This window comes from Polypterus senegalus, chromosome 15 (genome assembly GCF_016835505.1).
Source record: "Polypterus senegalus isolate Bchr_013 chromosome 15, ASM1683550v1, whole genome shotgun sequence".
NCBI classification, from domain to species: Eukaryota; Metazoa; Chordata; class Cladistia; order Polypteriformes; family Polypteridae; genus Polypterus; species Polypterus senegalus.
In genome coordinates this window covers 59,747,323-59,764,659 of record NC_053168.1, presented here as the reverse complement: position 1 = coordinate 59,764,659, position 17,337 = coordinate 59,747,323, and the positions used below count along the sequence as shown (strand labels likewise).

The following is a 17,337-nucleotide window of genomic DNA, read 5'->3' as shown; positions in this document are numbered from 1 at the left end:
AAATCTGATCAATCTTACTCCTGTCTACAAGCCTATTATTAGATGGCATTAGATCTCTTATTATTTGCCAAACCTTGTGTGTGTTTGGATGGTTTGGGTGAAGTATTTTGTTTATTATAATATTTCTGTTTTTATTGAGCTTCTGTAAAGTCCTAATTTCACCTTGGGGACTGTCACAGACAGCCGGGGTCCTTGTCCAACCAGGACGCCCCTTCACTGCAACTCTTCACTTGCAACGAGTGCAGAATGCAGCTGCTAGAATCCTAACTGGGAAAAGAAAATCCGAACACATTTCTCCAGTTTTGATGTCACTACACTGGTTGCCTGTGTCATTCAGGATTGACTTTAAAATACTGCTTATGGTTTATAAAGCCTTAAATAATCACGCTCCATCTTATATATCAGAATGTCTGACACATTATATTCCAAATCGTAACCTTAGATCTTCAAATGAGTGTCTCCTTATAATTCCAAAAGCTAAACTTAAAAGAAGTGGTGAGGCGGCCTTCTGCTGTTATTCACCTAAAATCTGGAATAGCCTGCCAATAGGAATTCGCCAGGCAAATACAGTAGAGCACTTTAAAACACTGCTGAAAACACATTACTTTAACATGGCCTTCTCATAACTTCACTTTAACTTAATACTGATACTTTGTTTGTTCAATTTATCACAATAACTATTCATGGTGGCTCTAAAATCCGTACTGACCCCAACTCTCTCTTCTGTTTCTTTTTCCGGTTTCTTTGTGGTGGCGGCCTGCATTGATGGACTGAAAGCCAGAATTCTACGTGACCATCATCATCAGGTCCTTCCATGAAAACCCTAAATACAAAGAGGACTGTTTGATTTATGTTAGGTAGATTGCCCAGAGGGGACTGGGCGGTCTCGTGGTCTGGAACCCCTACAGATTTTATTTTTTTTCTCCAGCTTTTGGAGTTTTTTTTTTTTCTGTCCACCCTGGCCATCGGACCTTACTCTTATTCTATGTTAATTAATGTTGACTTATGTTTATTTTTTATTGTGCCTTCTATTTTTCTATTCATTTTGTAAAGCACTTTGAGCTACATTTTTTTGTATGAATATGTGCTATATAAATAAATGTTATTTGATTGATTGACTGGGGGAGCAAGCCTAGTCAGAACAGTACCTCCCCCAGCATGGCTGACGGCAGCCCCCCTGGGTGGCAGTGGTGCCTCCATGGGAGATGGAGTCCTTTACAACCCTGTTGGGATCCGGGGTGCCGCGAGGGGGTGCTAAAGTGGTTTCTGAGCCCATGTGGGCAGTTCTTCCTCCAGAGCCAGAAATAAGTCATCAAACACCTAGAGCACTTCCGGGTGGTCTATAAAAGGAGCCAGCAACCACCACTCCAGGAGCCAGAGTCAGGAGGAGAGGGACTAAACTTGCTGGAGAGGATTGGAGGAGAAAAAAGAAGAATTGCGGTGATTGTGATATTGTACTAATGGGACTCTGTTGTGCTTTTGGGAACAGGAAAGATGTTGCCCACAGGCAGAAGAAAAATAAAAGAACGTTTGGTTTTATTAGTGTGCCTCCCGTGTCTGTATGTGCTGGGTCAAGTGCTGGTATAGCGCCTTTGTCACACGGCAAATAAAGTATTATCTACGTTGTATCTATATGCCTGTCTTAAAGACTCTACTATAATCACCAAGTTATATGAAAAAAAATTAAGTCTTAATAAACTTTTAAAAGTATGACAATTTCCTTTTAGGCATTTTGTAGGATGACGAACATTAAAATATTAATTCATTTTTAGATTTGTTGCATAACAACATAGCTGATAAACCACACTTTGTCAATTAAATAAAAATAACAAAAATGCAATAGATATTTACGATCATTGATGCTTGGCCAATCACTGTCAGTAGCCAAGTTTCCATCCAGTTTTTTTTTGTTATCGACAAGCAGAATATACGTAAAAAAATGTGCGAAATTTGCTGTCTCCAGCCTGTTTCCATCCAACTGGCTTTTTATCGATAAAATGATGTGCGTGATGACGTCATCCCCTCCAAAACGAACTGTCGCATAAGTTTTGTTGTATCGCGAAAAAAAATCTGCCCTTGAGCCGTTTCCATACATAATTTTGTGTATGTCGCAAATTATCTACCTTTTGTTTTCTACGTTACACCCCCTCCACTAAACAAAGAAACAAAGAAATGGAGAGATTATTCAGACAGTTTTTTGAAATTTGCCAGCTTACTGTTATTTCAGTTTCACAAATAATTGGAATTGTACATAATATCCGAAGACGACATCAGAATGAAGCAGTTGCTTGTCTGATAGCTCTAGAGCTCGAAGAAAGTATAAAGTGCGACGAAACCCACGGGTATGGGAGAGACGACAGAATAAGACCTTCTGGAAGGAGGTGGTGGAGATACACTTCACAGAAAATCTCTGGCTGCAACATTTTAGAATGACACGGCCGGTGTTTGAGATGTTGTGTGGATTCATCAGTCCTGATGTTGCGCCTATCACGGGTTGTCACTGACCACCGGTTCCAACCCCAAAGCGGATTGCCATCGCCCTTTACAAGCTGGCAACCTGCGCCGAGTATAGAGTAGTTGGAGAAACTTTCGGGGTTAGTAAAACTACCGTCCATCGATGTGTATATGCTGTGTGCACCGCTATTAAAGAAAAATTAATGCGGCATTATATCAGACTTCTGACTGTAGCGGAGGCCAATGAAATTGCTTACCGCAATTCATTGGTGCATCTTGTGCCACAGATTTACGGTGCGCTGGATGACACGCATGTGCCTATTATTCCCCCGACGGAAGGCTACCGCGATTACATTAATCGCAAAGGGTGGCCATCTATTGTTCTCCAGGCCCTTGTTGATGACAGGTGCATGAAACGAGACATTTGCGTTGGCACTCCTGGAAGTGCCCATGATGCAGCTGTGTTTACAGCATCGGATCTGTACAGGTGAGCCTACCTTAAACATCCCTTCTCAGTGCGATAACAACTGAATTAGTACTGTAACCTGCTTCCCTTAAGGTTTTTAATTAAAACTGAAATTTGAATTAATACAAAATAACAACGTTTAATCAAAAAAAACTAAAGTTAATATTTATGAGAGAATTTCTCATATATCCTAAAACATCTGCCATTTAATAATAAGAAAAAATGTTTAGATAATGAAACACACGGTTTATTAAATATTTTGACTGGCACAGTAAATTACCTTTGCAGTTTTTGTATTATTTAGACATCCTGAGAGACACCCCCAGGCTACAGTTGATGTGGAGGGAGTTCAGGTACCCCTTTTAGTAGCAGGAGACCCATCCTATCTGCTACTGCATTGGCTCATCACGAGAAATAACGAGTCTCTTCATCAGACCATGCGAACCGCTCCGCTATTCTCGTTTTGATTGCACGTGATGAAAATGTATCATGTGACACATTTATTTGCGTTAAAGCCCTTTTTTTTCAGACAAAAAGTGGTTCCAATGTAGTTTTTGCGACATCTGAAGTATCAATATGGAATGTATGCGCTAAAGTTAAATGGAAAAATATTATGTCGACATGTACAACATTTTATCGATAATTAGCATTTCCATCAGCTAAAATTTGAAGCGCTAAATATTTTTTTGCAAAAACTCCTTGGATGGAAACCTGGTTAGTGATCTAATCTGTGGACATATGTTCGGGACACTCAATTTATCAACTGATGGATTCTTCTGTTCTGCATAATTTAAACTCCCACCACTGGAAGAGCGTCTGCTTAATCTTAGGAGAGTTTAGAAACACAGAAACCAAATGGACTATATTGAAGAATTCAGTATTGAAGACAATTGCAAGGTGGTGATGAGTTTAGTAAGGCAATTGAGCATGCCTTTCAGAAAGCCTCAAAAGAGGTTCTGGAAAATATCTAAAGGAAGGTACAAAGCACAATGTCCAGGCTCTTTTCAGCAAGGTTTGAGAATTATTTGCTCAAATTAAATGTAATTGAGAAGTGGAAAGGGCACTTTGAAAAAGTTACCTCCTGAGTAGAACTGTTTAAATGAATGCATTTTTAAAAAACTTAATAGTGCCAAGGCCACAGAGGTGGAAGAGCTCCAACAGGAAAACTGAAAGCACTTGATATTATAAGGTTGTCTTGGCTAAGACACTCATTTAATGTTGCATGGAAGATAGGGACAGTGCCACAGGACTGGCAGACTGGGTTGGTTTCCCCATTTACAAAAAAGAAAAAACAATGAGAGTAAATCTCAGTTCCTGAGAGATCACATTCCTCAGCCTCCTGGAGAAATCCTATGCCAGGGTAGTGGAATGGAGAATCTCTCCAATAATTTAATCTCAAGTTTAGGAGTAGCAATATGGATTCCACGCTGGCAGTGGAACAGCAGTCCACACTTTTGTTTTTGAACGGATATGTAAAATGGTCATGTGTACATGTGCCCTGTGGACTTGGATAAAACGTTTGATTTTACAGTACAAAGTTCCAGTGCTGCTGTTGCATGCCATTTGTTCCCTATATTTGTGGAGAGAGGGTTGTGTTTTCCCTAGTATTTTAAGTCAAGACTGTTTCAGTGTTGGAGATGGTCTCTGCCAAGAATGTGTCTAATATGTTTTCTTATTATTGATTTTAAAGGACAACATTGCAAGGTGCAGCCAAAGTTTGAAGAGTATCCAGCCTTGGAATCTAAGGGTTGTATCTCTGAGGTTTGCAGACAATTTTGTTCTTGTTGCCTTTACAGACTGGAATCTAATGTATGTACTATTGCAAGCTGGTTAGTGACTGAAAGAATTACACTATGAAAACAAGCAGCCAACTTAACATTTCTTCACAGTGTTTTTGGGCTCACTCTGTATGACAGAATGATGAGCTTGACAATACAGGAGGAACCTGGAGTAAAATGTCTGCTTCTCCAGATCAAAATGAGTCAGTTAAGATGGTCTGGGTGGTCACTTTGCATGGGAGGTGAACCAGGTGTGGCCAGCTGAGAGAAGACTGTCGGGTGGGGACAGGACATTGCTTGACTTCTCAAGAAGGGCAAGAGAAAATTACTGGGAATAGGAAGACCAGGTCAGTTTTGTCACTGAATTGCTATAATGTCCCTTTACCAGGAACAAAAGCGGTGATGATGATGGTCACACATAAGTCAGAGGTTAAAATGCAAAATGACTATACTTCGTTTTAATGCTCATATGGGGAAAAATACGTCAAAGTATTTGAATTTTCTAACAATTTACTTATACAATAGAAACAAAGGTAGAAAAATAATACATTGCAAAACAAAACACCTATTTACTGTGTTTTGGAATGGATGATACAACATGCAAAGTATCTGAGACTATTAGGGGGCTTATGCTCTCATATGGAGTGAATAAACTGAATGGCATTAATGCACAAAACAAAAGGCTATATAATAAATCCTTTTGCACTTGCCAATCTGAGCACAAATGCTTTCATCCTGTGGTAGGAAAGATGTTAGCAAGGAAAAGAAAGCATTGAACCTGTAACACAACCTACTAATACATCAGTGTGTACTTATTAACCCAGTGAACACATATGGTATTTGGACTTCTTTTACACACCCAGGGGCTACACATCCCAGTTTTTATTTTTAGGATTTAATTTTATTTATAACATGGGGCTCTGTGGCAAAAAGAAACAGATTTCTAGCATCTATGGAGTCTAATCACCTAATAACTGTTTACTAATCTCCCATTCAGTACTTTCAACTGTGGCTATAACAGGAAGAAACTATAAAGTGACAGGCATTTGCTATCAAAGATTAGATTTTTGTGAATTTTAGTTGGAAATGTATTTCACCCTTTTTGAAATATGCGTAAAGACTAGTTAACTTTTTTAGGCTTTTCATTTTTTGCTAGTTACTGAACATAAAACATGTTAAGTTTACGGATCACTCAGGTCTTTACTTAAAAACTAGTAAATTACACTTGATAGCAACAGAATTAAAATAGAACATAAACATCCTATTTTAGCTTCTCTTTTGAAATGAAACATTTGATTTCAATTAACCAAACTATAAACACCTGGTACTAACAGAGCTCAAACAGCTGGATTCTGACTCATGTTGCATCTGTGTTAGATATGAGATCTAGATTTGTGTGTGTGTGTGTGCGCGTGCGTGACTGTGTGTGTGTATCCATTCCTCTGTTTCTTCATTTAACCTTCTACATCCATTTCTAGGATGGTGAGGAGCTGGAGTCTGTCCCAGTGGTGCTGGATGCAAGGCAGAAATTAGAGCTGGAAGTGGTAAAGTCCATATACTGTGGATAAATATCTACACATACATATACAATACGAGCAGACACTATGTTTTATTGTGAATATTATTGTGTTATGTTAAAAGTGACACAAGATATATTTTACGTGTAAAAATATTCTGTCCTCTTCTACTGAATAATTTATTTAAAGTTTGTTAGTTTGCCAATTTCAGATGCAGTGGGCTCATTGCATTTTTTTACATCATTGGTTTTTTTTTTAATTTAATAGCAATGTTGCTGATTTGCTATATTGGTGAAACAAAAATTTGGTGACTTATTAAAATCTAAATGGGTTTTAAAGGGAGCTGGCAAAACGCCTGAAAACTGAAATGAGCCAGTCAGTTATCCTTTACTTTATTGTGTCATTCACAATGTCTTCCGTTGTAGTCACCTGGCAAACCTCCAAGGTAACGAACCAGGTATGCCATATGCTCTGGACTTTTCTAACATCACGTCGTTTTGTAGATTTTTTCCTCATTTAAAATTAAAATTGGGGACTAGTTCTCCCCAATTAGCAAGTACAAAAGAAGAATAACAATAAGAAAGCCATGTTAAACTTATACATTATAAGCAGTATTTTTAAAAGCATACAACCCTTGTTTGTTTGTCTATGCTTATTAGCTTCAAAGCAATTAAATAAAAAATGTGGATTTATATAAATAATGTTGAAATAAAAAACTGAAATAACTTAAATCTGATGAACACTGAACCCAAGCAGGCTGCATGGTATAGTAGGCAGAGCACTGGAATTTTGCCTACGAATGCTGGATTGGTTCCTGCCTCTGTCTGACTGTATATAATGAATATGATCACAATTCATTATACAGTCACTCTAAAATTTAAATAAGATTTATTGTGTGGTGAGTTAATTGGTAATAATTAAAAGTACACCTGTATAAAAAAGACTCCATAGCTGACAGAAAAGAAACACAAAAAGCTGTCCACTTAAATCTTTAAAAAAATAAAAATAAATAAATAAAGAAATAGTATCTGAAAAGAGGAATTAAAAAATGTAAATTATCTTAAAATGTTGAAAAAGCATAAGGAACAAGAAGAATTCTAGACTGATAGGAATAATGGGAGAAAATGAATGACTCTCTTCACCAGTCAGGATTTCTCTCTTCTGTTACAAACCATGGCTAGAATCCAGCTGTTCCTAACTTCATCTCTTTGTGTTTGATCACACCTTTTTATAGTAATATTTTATTATTTTAACAAATTAAAATTACAATAAGTAAATTAAATATTAGTAAGACACACTACATCTGGATCAAATCACAGCAGATATTTCCTAAAAAAAATTAAAATGTTTTGTTTTTATTCTCTTAAATTTATAGATCATAGTCTTCAATCATTGCAGTCAATGCCTCAGGAAGGTTTGTGCTTGAAGGTTTTCCTTACGTTTTTGTTTTTTTCTCCTTAACTCGTTGCTGTCCAACAGGCTGAATGGGATGTTTGTTGGTATGCTCTTTGCTATAAGATGCTATAAGACAGTACAATCTTTTGTACCCTTCAAATCTTGTTTGCCAGTCAAATTTATAAAATATTTATAAATTTGTTTATAAAAATGTTCTCCGCAATAGCTTTGGAAACTAAGAACATGTTAAATTCCGTACATGATTGCTGATGAGATCGTTCACCAAGCTGTTGCTAAACTCTTAATTGTAACTTTCATGATGTAATCGCACTTTGGTCCACCTTAGCTAAGGCAAGGATGGTGTGACCACATGGGTATGGATTCCATTGTTGAGGTTAGCATATCATTATACATACAGAATAGGGATTTGTAACCGAGGCTGTTTTCTTTACAACACTTTGAAAAAAGGAAACATATTTTCTCGATATATTCAACGAAAACTTGCCTTGTTAGCCATGCCTACTTATTGAATTGATGCATAAAAGGTAGATATCTCTTTGAAATGGCCTACAATTTCCTGGGATTCTTGGAGTGATACCAAAACAAACACTTCAGCTTGAAATCAGCCTCTCTATTTCCCTTGCAAACAAAAGAATGAACCTTTCCTTTGGAACTTTCTTCTACATCTCTTAAAATGTGTGACCACAATGACATTCACTTCCAAAACCGGTTGTACTTCGGTATTTATTCATCATCCATGATAATATTTTAAAGTGCATTTGAGAAACACTTCTGCTGTCAGTCACTTGAAGCAGTTACTTGTGAAATCTATCTATCTGTCAAACCCCTAGCTTTGATACACTTCTTTACCTCCTCCTCCTTAACTGCCTTCTTCATGTGTTCAAATCACAAAATGTATTTTTATCCAGTTAGAATATGGATGAAAGGGATAGTATGCTTAATTTTCCGATTTTAAATGGTACATTCAGAAAGTATGCGTCGGTCCAGCATAGTAGCATCTGCAATTTGTTAAAGATCTAGGCCACAAAACTTTCTTAATAATAATAATAATAATAATAATAATAATAAATTGTATTTATATAATGCCTTTTCCCTGCTTCTTAATTCCATATCAGGTACAATAATCTTTTGCTTTTATTTTGACAGATGTATATTTGGTGTAATAAAGGAAGCCCGTGTGGCAGGCCACCACACCCAAAAATATATAGAGTAGAAGAAAAAAGTCCATGTAGCAGACCCTACACCTCAATGTAACACCAAGGATGTACAAACGAAGCAAAGTTAGTTCATTTATATATATAAAGGGAAAAAATACAGGGAGATACCAAGTCTGTTGCCACCCTGGGCCTAGGTAACTGCTCTTGGAGCTCTGCCTACACCAAAGCACTCCTTTCCTCAACTGACATTTCTCTATCTATATCTTTGACTTCTCTTTCTACTGACAACTGTGTTACTGTCCAGTCTTCTCACAAATCTGCACTCAGTGGACCTCTGGCTGTAAAGTAGTTCTATCCCTCATCCTTGACCTAGGCATAACCTTTCATGTAATAAAATGGCCTGATATTTTCTCCAGAGATCAAAATCTGCTCTGTCTGCACCTTCACCTATTGCAACCTCTTGTCATTTAAGCAACCCTCATAACAATTGAAAAAGTAAGCTTAAATGGTCAATTAAATGTCTCGCTTCTTTGCTATCTCAAATTTTCTGAATTCTCTCAATTATTGAATACAGGGCGAAAAAGTATTAAAATGTCTGAACAAAACAAATAAACACCAGAAATGTTGAACATACACATGGAATTTCGCTGCATGGTCAACACAAAAATGACATAATCAAGGTGAAAGCAAGTTCTGCTAAATGTGTTTGAAGCTTTTTCCCTGTCATAGCTTGGAGAACATGCCACAGACATCAGTGCACAACATCATTAATGATGGCTGAAATAGCTATATAGACAAGTGGGAAGGCTAAAAGCAAAGTCTTACTAAAATATACCTCTATCAATATCAGTTCTCAGTCCAGACAAAATATTTTACAGACCTGCTTCAGCTAGAAGAATAATTCAGTCTGATGCCTTCAGTCTGTACGTGCCCTGCTAAACGTTTTTTTAATTGGACAAACAGACAGTTATCAAAGGAGAAAGTAATTTCACTAGCAATACACATCAGAAACAAAGCTGATAATTCCAAAAATTTTATAAAGTGTATCAGATGGCCAGTTATTATTCACATGTAGCTTTTGGAGTGTGTTGCGAATGTGGGAGCAAATAAGCAAAAATAATTAGGCACTTTCCAAGAGGTACAAAAGTATATAGAATAGCAGAATCGGCACATGTTTCAACACACTTTGTAATATTTTAATTGCATATAGTAGAATGTTTTGCAAAATTATAAAAACAATGACAATTTCAGTTAATTAAAACATTGCAATTCTCTAAATTCTGTGATGTACTTTACCCTGTATTGCAAACTGCAGCTCTTTTGCATCTAAAACAGTGGTTCTTTTATCCTGAGCCTTTTTTCCTACTCTGCGGTGACTACGCCGTTTTCTTGTCTCTCCCCAAAGGTTTGAACCTCCATGAATACTTGGAATATTCAGAATGGCAATTCCTTCCAAGGAAATATTACTCAGGTCAAGCTGGGTTCCATCACACTATGAATTAAAATAAAAAAGGGAAACAAGAATTTCAGTGTTAAGCATTGCACCACAAAACCACACATGATGAATATGTCTCAAGCTTCTACTATATTAATCATATTCTAAAATTCATAGAAGAGTGTTTTATTTACTGAATCCCTTAAAGGTCTCCACCAATGTACATGCAGATTTTGGGTAGTGTACAAGCTAACATCATGTATGTGAGTGTGAAGATCAGCATCCAAGCTCTTCCTAGGTATATGATACCACCCAGGGGGCACTGCCACTAGCAGCCCTGTCATGTTATCCCTCCACAGTCTTGAAAAACCACCCAGTGAGAGCATCTGACCCCTACCCTACCAATCCCAGAGTTTCAAAGGGTCAACTGCCTGAAAAGAGGTGTCATTTATTGCAGAGATGACATGATGAAAAGAGCTCCAAGTCAGAAACCCATCAGCAGAGCTGAAATGAGTAGACACCACTTCACTAGATGAAATTTACTTTTGTCGTCTTTTCTCAAGCCATCAAGCATTGTTTTTGTTTTGGACCATAGTAGTAAACATTGGAGGGTTATGTTGGCACCCCAGAATATTTCTGTTTTGTTGACCTTCACTCGGTCAACCACACCAAAATTAAGCACACACTCATACAAAGGCAAATTCTGGAGTCATCATTTACACCAACACAGTGCAGATTATATAAGTAGAAGAGGATATAATAAATAAAAAGCTGTCAGGGCTTAAAACATAATTTTTTGGTTTTGTTTTCTCTATTTGCATCTGGGGCCTGTGCAGCTAAGCCACTATTAGCTTCACATTAAAAAAATGTCCTGGAATGGCTACAACAAAAGTCTGAAAGTCTATTCTCTGTGTCGTTGTCCTTCTTCAATTCTCTGAGTCCTTAATTAGCAAATCTTCTAGCTCTACTGTACAAAATTGGCTTCATGTTGTGAACTTACTCATGGGCAGGTTGAGGGATTGTTCTATGGTGTGGTTTACTCTGTTTCACTCCTTTTAAACCTCATGCTTTTTTCTTTAGCTGCAGGTATCCCTGAGTAGGGTGTATCAGCTGGTTTTCTCATCAACTATATATTCTGATTATCTTTTCTTTCTTTTGCAGTCAAAGGGTAGAATATGTGGGTACAGTGGAGTTTTGTTGTTTTGGGATGGGTGAAGATATGTTGTCTCTTTTTAGTTTGCATTTACATATTTCAAGTAATCTATTACTACAGCTATTTGTGATGTACTTCTTTTTCAATAATGTAAATATGATCACAAAAAATAAATAAAATTAAACATTTCACCTCTATACTTAAGGTTTAGTTAATAAACAGAAGAACACAAGTTCAACATAGTTAAAGTGAATTTATTTGCAGTGATATCACCACCCAGCACTAAAGGAGACTAATAGAAACATTCCAAATGGAAGAAATAATTTTTAATTAAACATGGTGTTAGAAACAAGGTTCCCAGTTTCTCCACAAAATTACAGTGTCCTCTATAAACAAAATGACAATGAAAACAGCACAAACATATTTTAAATATTTAAACAAGCTTAAAAAAAAGAAAACCATTGGAAAAACCAAAACGTACATTTTCTAAAATGTAATATGAGCTAGAAAAGGTTAATCAAAACAAAACAGGAAAAAAAAAAAAACAGTAAGCATATCATAACATAGCTACTGACAGGATCCTGTGTGCATTTGCTATTTGCGGGGAATCCTTTTTCATCTCTTTCTAATAATTTGGCCCTTTTTTTTGTTTTTTGTTGTAAGGATATAAAAAGATATATTTAGTAAGGCAACTTCCAATATGTTCTGTATATCAGTCCTAATGTAAATGTCATGACTAGTTCTTAACACTAGAATTACCTTTTGTGGTGTTATGGGTCCACAGCTCGTTTAGCAAAGGCCAGTTTTTAAATAAATAATCACCGCTCTTGCGGCAGCTTAGTGAGGGGGCATTGGGCCATAGCAAGCCACGGGGCGGGGCGATCTGCGGTGTGGGTGTTTCTCACCGAGTGCACAGGTGAGGGACTGCCCACATCCGTGATTGTTCCCATGGCTAATGTGCTACAGCTGCTATGGCCCCTCGCTAGATAAAAGAAGCGCGAGTCGGTTGGGAGGATAGATCGGAAATGAAAAAAAGAACAAAAAAGGACGGAGGTTACAGGGAGGAGAGACACAACAAGTCGGTGAAGCAGGAAGCAGGCGAGCGCTTGCAGGCAGCTGAAGGTAGCCTGGGTGTTTGGCCAACACCCGGGAGAAGTAGTGGTTGTGGTCGCTCCCACAGAGTTTGTTTTGCAGGGCGGGAGTGACCGGAAGGCACAGGACTCTCCGCAGAAGGTAGCGGGAGTCGGGACTTGGGACGTGGTGTTCCCTGCGTGAGAGCCTTGGTCGTGGGGAATTCCCAAGTCGCCGTCCGGAGCCAAGGATCGGTAAGGCAACTGACAGCAGAGGCAGGCACTAAGAAGGTCAGCTGCAGGTAGAGTGGCTTCCCTGTTGCGAAGCCTGGTCAGGGAGAAGCAGGGGAGTCACCAGTTAAAAGAAGGCACTGGACTTTTTGTTGTTTTTAAAGACTGCTACCTGATGAACGTTTTAACCTCATTTTTAAAGGATTGGTTTTTTTTTTTTTGCTATTTTTAACCTCCACGTTTTAATGGATTATTTATTTATGGAACTATTTTTTGAAGCACTGCACTTGTTGAACACTTTGTTTTGTTGACTCTTTTAATAAAAGCACTTTTTCACTTTTTACCATCCCCTTGCTCAGCTGTTATCGTCTCACTGTTTAGCTCATCTGTGACATTACTGATGGTGTTGGGTTGATTGGCTCCCGAATAGCAATGGGAGCGTGGAGCCAAACCCGCATCGTCACACCTTTGCCTACGAAAAAAACTCTTAAATCCGGACCACCTTAAATCCCTTTGCACCTCTCTGTCAGTGTCTTTTGTCCTGTAAATGTGCCGATTAAGACAAGCAGCAAGCAGCCTGTTATTCCATCCCCCCGCCACAGAACATGCACAAAATTCTCCTAGCTCATGCCTTGATTATCTGGGAATGAAGTGCTGGAGTTTTAGAGTGGAAATAATAGATCTTTATTAAAGAACATTGTTAAAACAGAAACGTTTTTCATATTTTAGTAATAAATGACAAAATGTAGGCATAAACAACCTTGCACATATTCTAGGTGCGACTAATTGATCCTGGATGGAGTAGAACATTTAAATCAACAATCACATGAGACAATATCTGGGCCTATATTTATCAAGCATCTCAGAGTAAGAAAAATGTCCAAGCTGGCCCAAAAATCTCAGAGTGATGGAAGTTTAGTTCTAGTCTTAGGAATGGGAGTGGAAGCATTTCATCAGTTTTCCTAAATTACAAAACCACTTCTAACTTCACCAGGGTTTAGAAGAGCATGTGAGTTGTCCTAACTCGCAACCTACCAGAAGATGGTGTTCTGGCAGAGATTGGCACAAACATTTGGGGAAATGCTGAACAACAATAAACTCATAAAAAGATATTGATTTAACAGAGATGGAAGACAATTCGTAACAAATTCTGTAAGTTATTTGATTGTTCCATCTGTGTGGAGAAGTCATGTCCTGTCAGCTGAAAGGAAAGTGTTTAACATTTAATGTAAAATGCAGTTTTTCAATATCGATGATTTGGGTATTTCAAAACTAAGAATTTCTCGGATTCTACATCAAAATTTTGACATCCCCAACAACACAAGTTAATATGCAGATATATAAATTTTCCCTCCGCTTCACATAAATTAATATTAAAGCAAGCTGCATTTATGCAAATCAGCATGATCATAAAAATTATTATCATACTACAAACACACAGTGGTCATGGGTGCAAACTGTACTGTCGTAGCCAGCATATTACCCTGAAAGTAAGCAGTGCTGGATGGGTGACCACCCGTGAAATGTCACACAGATAGGCTGAGCTTTCATTCCATGAACCCTGGAACATTTTACAAGTTTCAAGAAGGCCACAGGAGACTCCTAGGGCAGTGGATAAATAGAGTGTCACAGAAGATAAACAGGGATCATGGAGGGGGACACAGCCCGGCCACTATTACATTATGAGTCCTATTTTGCAGCTCTAATATAATGAAGTGATTACATTATTCATTCTCATATGTGAACTCTCACTCCTAGCTGGAACTAGGTGTGGAATGCTTTGTGAATACTTCTTATGTCCTAATCTGAGGTAAGCCAAATTCTTATCCTTTTAGTGAAGTTCCTATGGGTAACTCTAAGACACTTGATAAATACAGACTTTGATCAATTGGATGTCTGGTCATTTCTGTGCTCATGCCTACATCAATGAAAGTGCTGTCAAGATAGCTTACTTCACAGGTTTATGTACTGTATACTGAAAAATACATTACTCAAAACAAGAATGACCAGACTTCAGACCTACATCTCCAGCTAAGAATCTATTTTAAAATCTTGTTCTTATGGAATTACTAGGGGGCTTTGCCCCCTGCTCGCATCGCTCGCCAACCCCCCGGCCTGTGCTACGTGCCAGACACTTCGCGTCTCTGCCACTCGCATATGTGAATTTCACTTTCACCAAACAACAAATCATTTAATTCTCGTAGATACACCTCCTCATTGGGACTTGAAAGTATCTCTTCTCTGAAGAAGTTACGTCTTGTCCCAGGATATTTTTATATGATAAAAAGGTACTACAGCTCTCAGTGATACTGTCAGCAGTAATTTTGAATGCTTTTGATTCTGAGATGTGCTTTCAAATACCAGCAGAATTACAGTGAATGTGAAGTTTTGAAAAAATGTAATTGTTTATAATTAACTGATTACTTTCTGCCTACACCACTGAAACATGCAACCAGCTCCCCATGCAATGTGTTTAATGCAGAAGAGTAAATAAAACAAAAAGAAGTGTAGCAAGAAAAGCACTAGTGAAAATGCTAGAGAAAAATATTAAAACACATCCAAAAACAAAAAAAACATGCAAAAACATCTTGAAAGGTAAAATGTAAGATATAACTAGTTTGTAACTAATGAATGACTTTACTGATCATTCCATGGCATTTTATTTAATATATAAAATAAAATAAGCTGCTTTTTGACCAGAACTGGTCAACAGTGTATGTATACCTGTAGAGACAGTAATCGTAAAAAAAAAAAAATAGCATTCAATTAATATTTAAAAGCAAATGGTCTTTGAAGAGTCAGAATTAATTTATAGTGTGATAAGTGACCATCTTTTAAAATTTTATACTGAAAATAACAGGATATTTGGCATGAAAGGGGGCAGAACTTCAATGAAGAAATTCATGCCTGGAGTTTCATCCCATTAACTTACAACACCCATCACACCTTCAAGTAAGATATGATTATTGTTGTTATGCTATGCTTGAAATAACTCTGTTTATTATTGCACTTTTTAGTGTTTGAAGTGGGCTGGTACTTAACAGTACTCAACATCAGCAATTCTACTGTATGTTTTGCAGTTTTAAATACCAGCTATTTGTTTTTTTTTTTTTTGCATATAGTTGGCACTCAGCAGTATGCAGTACCAGCTCTTCTGCTTTTTACTTTTCGGATTATGGTCACTTTTTTTTCATTACTCTGTACTCTAATGCTACACACCGATACCTCCATGGAATTTGTAGTGACCCCAGTGTGCTATCCAACCGAAAATTGCTCCATATATATGTTAGACCTTGGGGTTCTGCCTTTTCATTGTTTTTACTTCAACCACTGCTGCACAGAATTTAAACAAATATGTGTCCATATAGCCATTTACCCGTCTATTTTATAAGGCCTGCTGTAATCCTGAGCAGGGTCACAGGAAAGCTTGAGCCTGTCCCAGCAAGCATGGGGTGAAAAAGGCAGGAACATCCCTGGACCATCACAGGCTCTTTATTTCAACCTGTTTCAGATGCTCAGCTTACTGTATGACCTAAAGCATTTTAATATGAATATTTTAGTTATATGCATTTTATAATTGATAAAATTATTCAGGCATTACCAGCCAGTAATATCATTCACATAAGTAAATATAATTGGAAAACACATCATACATTCAACACACTTTTTATAAATTTCAACATTGTGAGGAAAGATTATTTAAAGTGTTAAAGAAGTACTTATATCAAACACTATTAAAATATTGTAATAAATGCTGTAATCATGCACAATGTAGTTTGAAATATGTTTCATGTAATTGTTATTTTTTTTTATTACCATGCTGTTATTCATACAAGTAAAATTATTTCTAATTGTTTCTAATTTTCCCCCATGGTTAAATGATGTTTTATCAGGTGCAAAATCTTAGAATTTACAATTATGACATTTTGCAACAGCGGCAATGAAATATTCACTGCATTGTCTTTTTGTTTAACCGCATTCCAAAAATATCATTGTTAAGTTCATTGGTAACTCTAAACTTATCCCATATGAGCGAGCATGAATGTGTACTTATATGTGCCCTGTGATGAGCATGTGCCCCATCCAGAGTGGTTTCTATATTGTGCCCGACACTCCAAGATTACTCTTTGACACCACCATGACCCTGAGCTGAATTAAAAAGGGTGGAAAATGTCATGGTATGTTTATATATGTATAGTATGTATGGCCTATGGCTTAAAAATGCTGTAATAACAAAGGTGCCTTACAGAGATATTACTAACTAAGGAATACAGTGATTACAGACAAGCAGCACATAGCTTCCCTGTGAAAAGCATGAAGTATCTAAATTAATGCCTGCTACTTCAAGTTTAAACCTTGTTTATAGATACAAAAAATCTATTCAAATAGGACACTGCAGTCAGTTGAATACAAAATGCATATTGGTAGGTATCAGAGAAATGTGTGCAAAACTCATCTGTGTCGTTCAAATTGTAGAAAACATAAAAAAAAAACATAAAAAAAAAAAATAAAGGTACAACCAAGGTCACAATTTTGGGTTAAGGAATAGTCTACAGTCTTCCCCTGATCAAATGTGGGAGGTGTGTAACTTTGGCACTGGTCCAATGAAGGGGATTTGTAAATCAGACATTATATACAGTGTACAGCAGGGTTCCCAAAC

The 17,337-nt window shown here is 37.3% G+C and overlaps 1 protein-coding gene across 1 annotated transcript in view; it reads right to left on the bottom strand.

Annotated features, from left to right (window-relative positions):
- The window catches only part of dgkb (diacylglycerol kinase, beta), a 738,105-nt gene that overhangs the window by 173,113 nt on the left and 547,655 nt on the right, over nucleotides 1-17,337 (bottom strand). Inside the window, exon 22 of the mRNA XM_039736618.1 lies at nucleotides 10,085-10,280. Within this exon, the coding sequence (XP_039592552.1) occupies nucleotides 10,085-10,280 (196 nt within the window). The remainder of the gene's footprint in view (nucleotides 1-10,084; nucleotides 10,281-17,337) is intronic.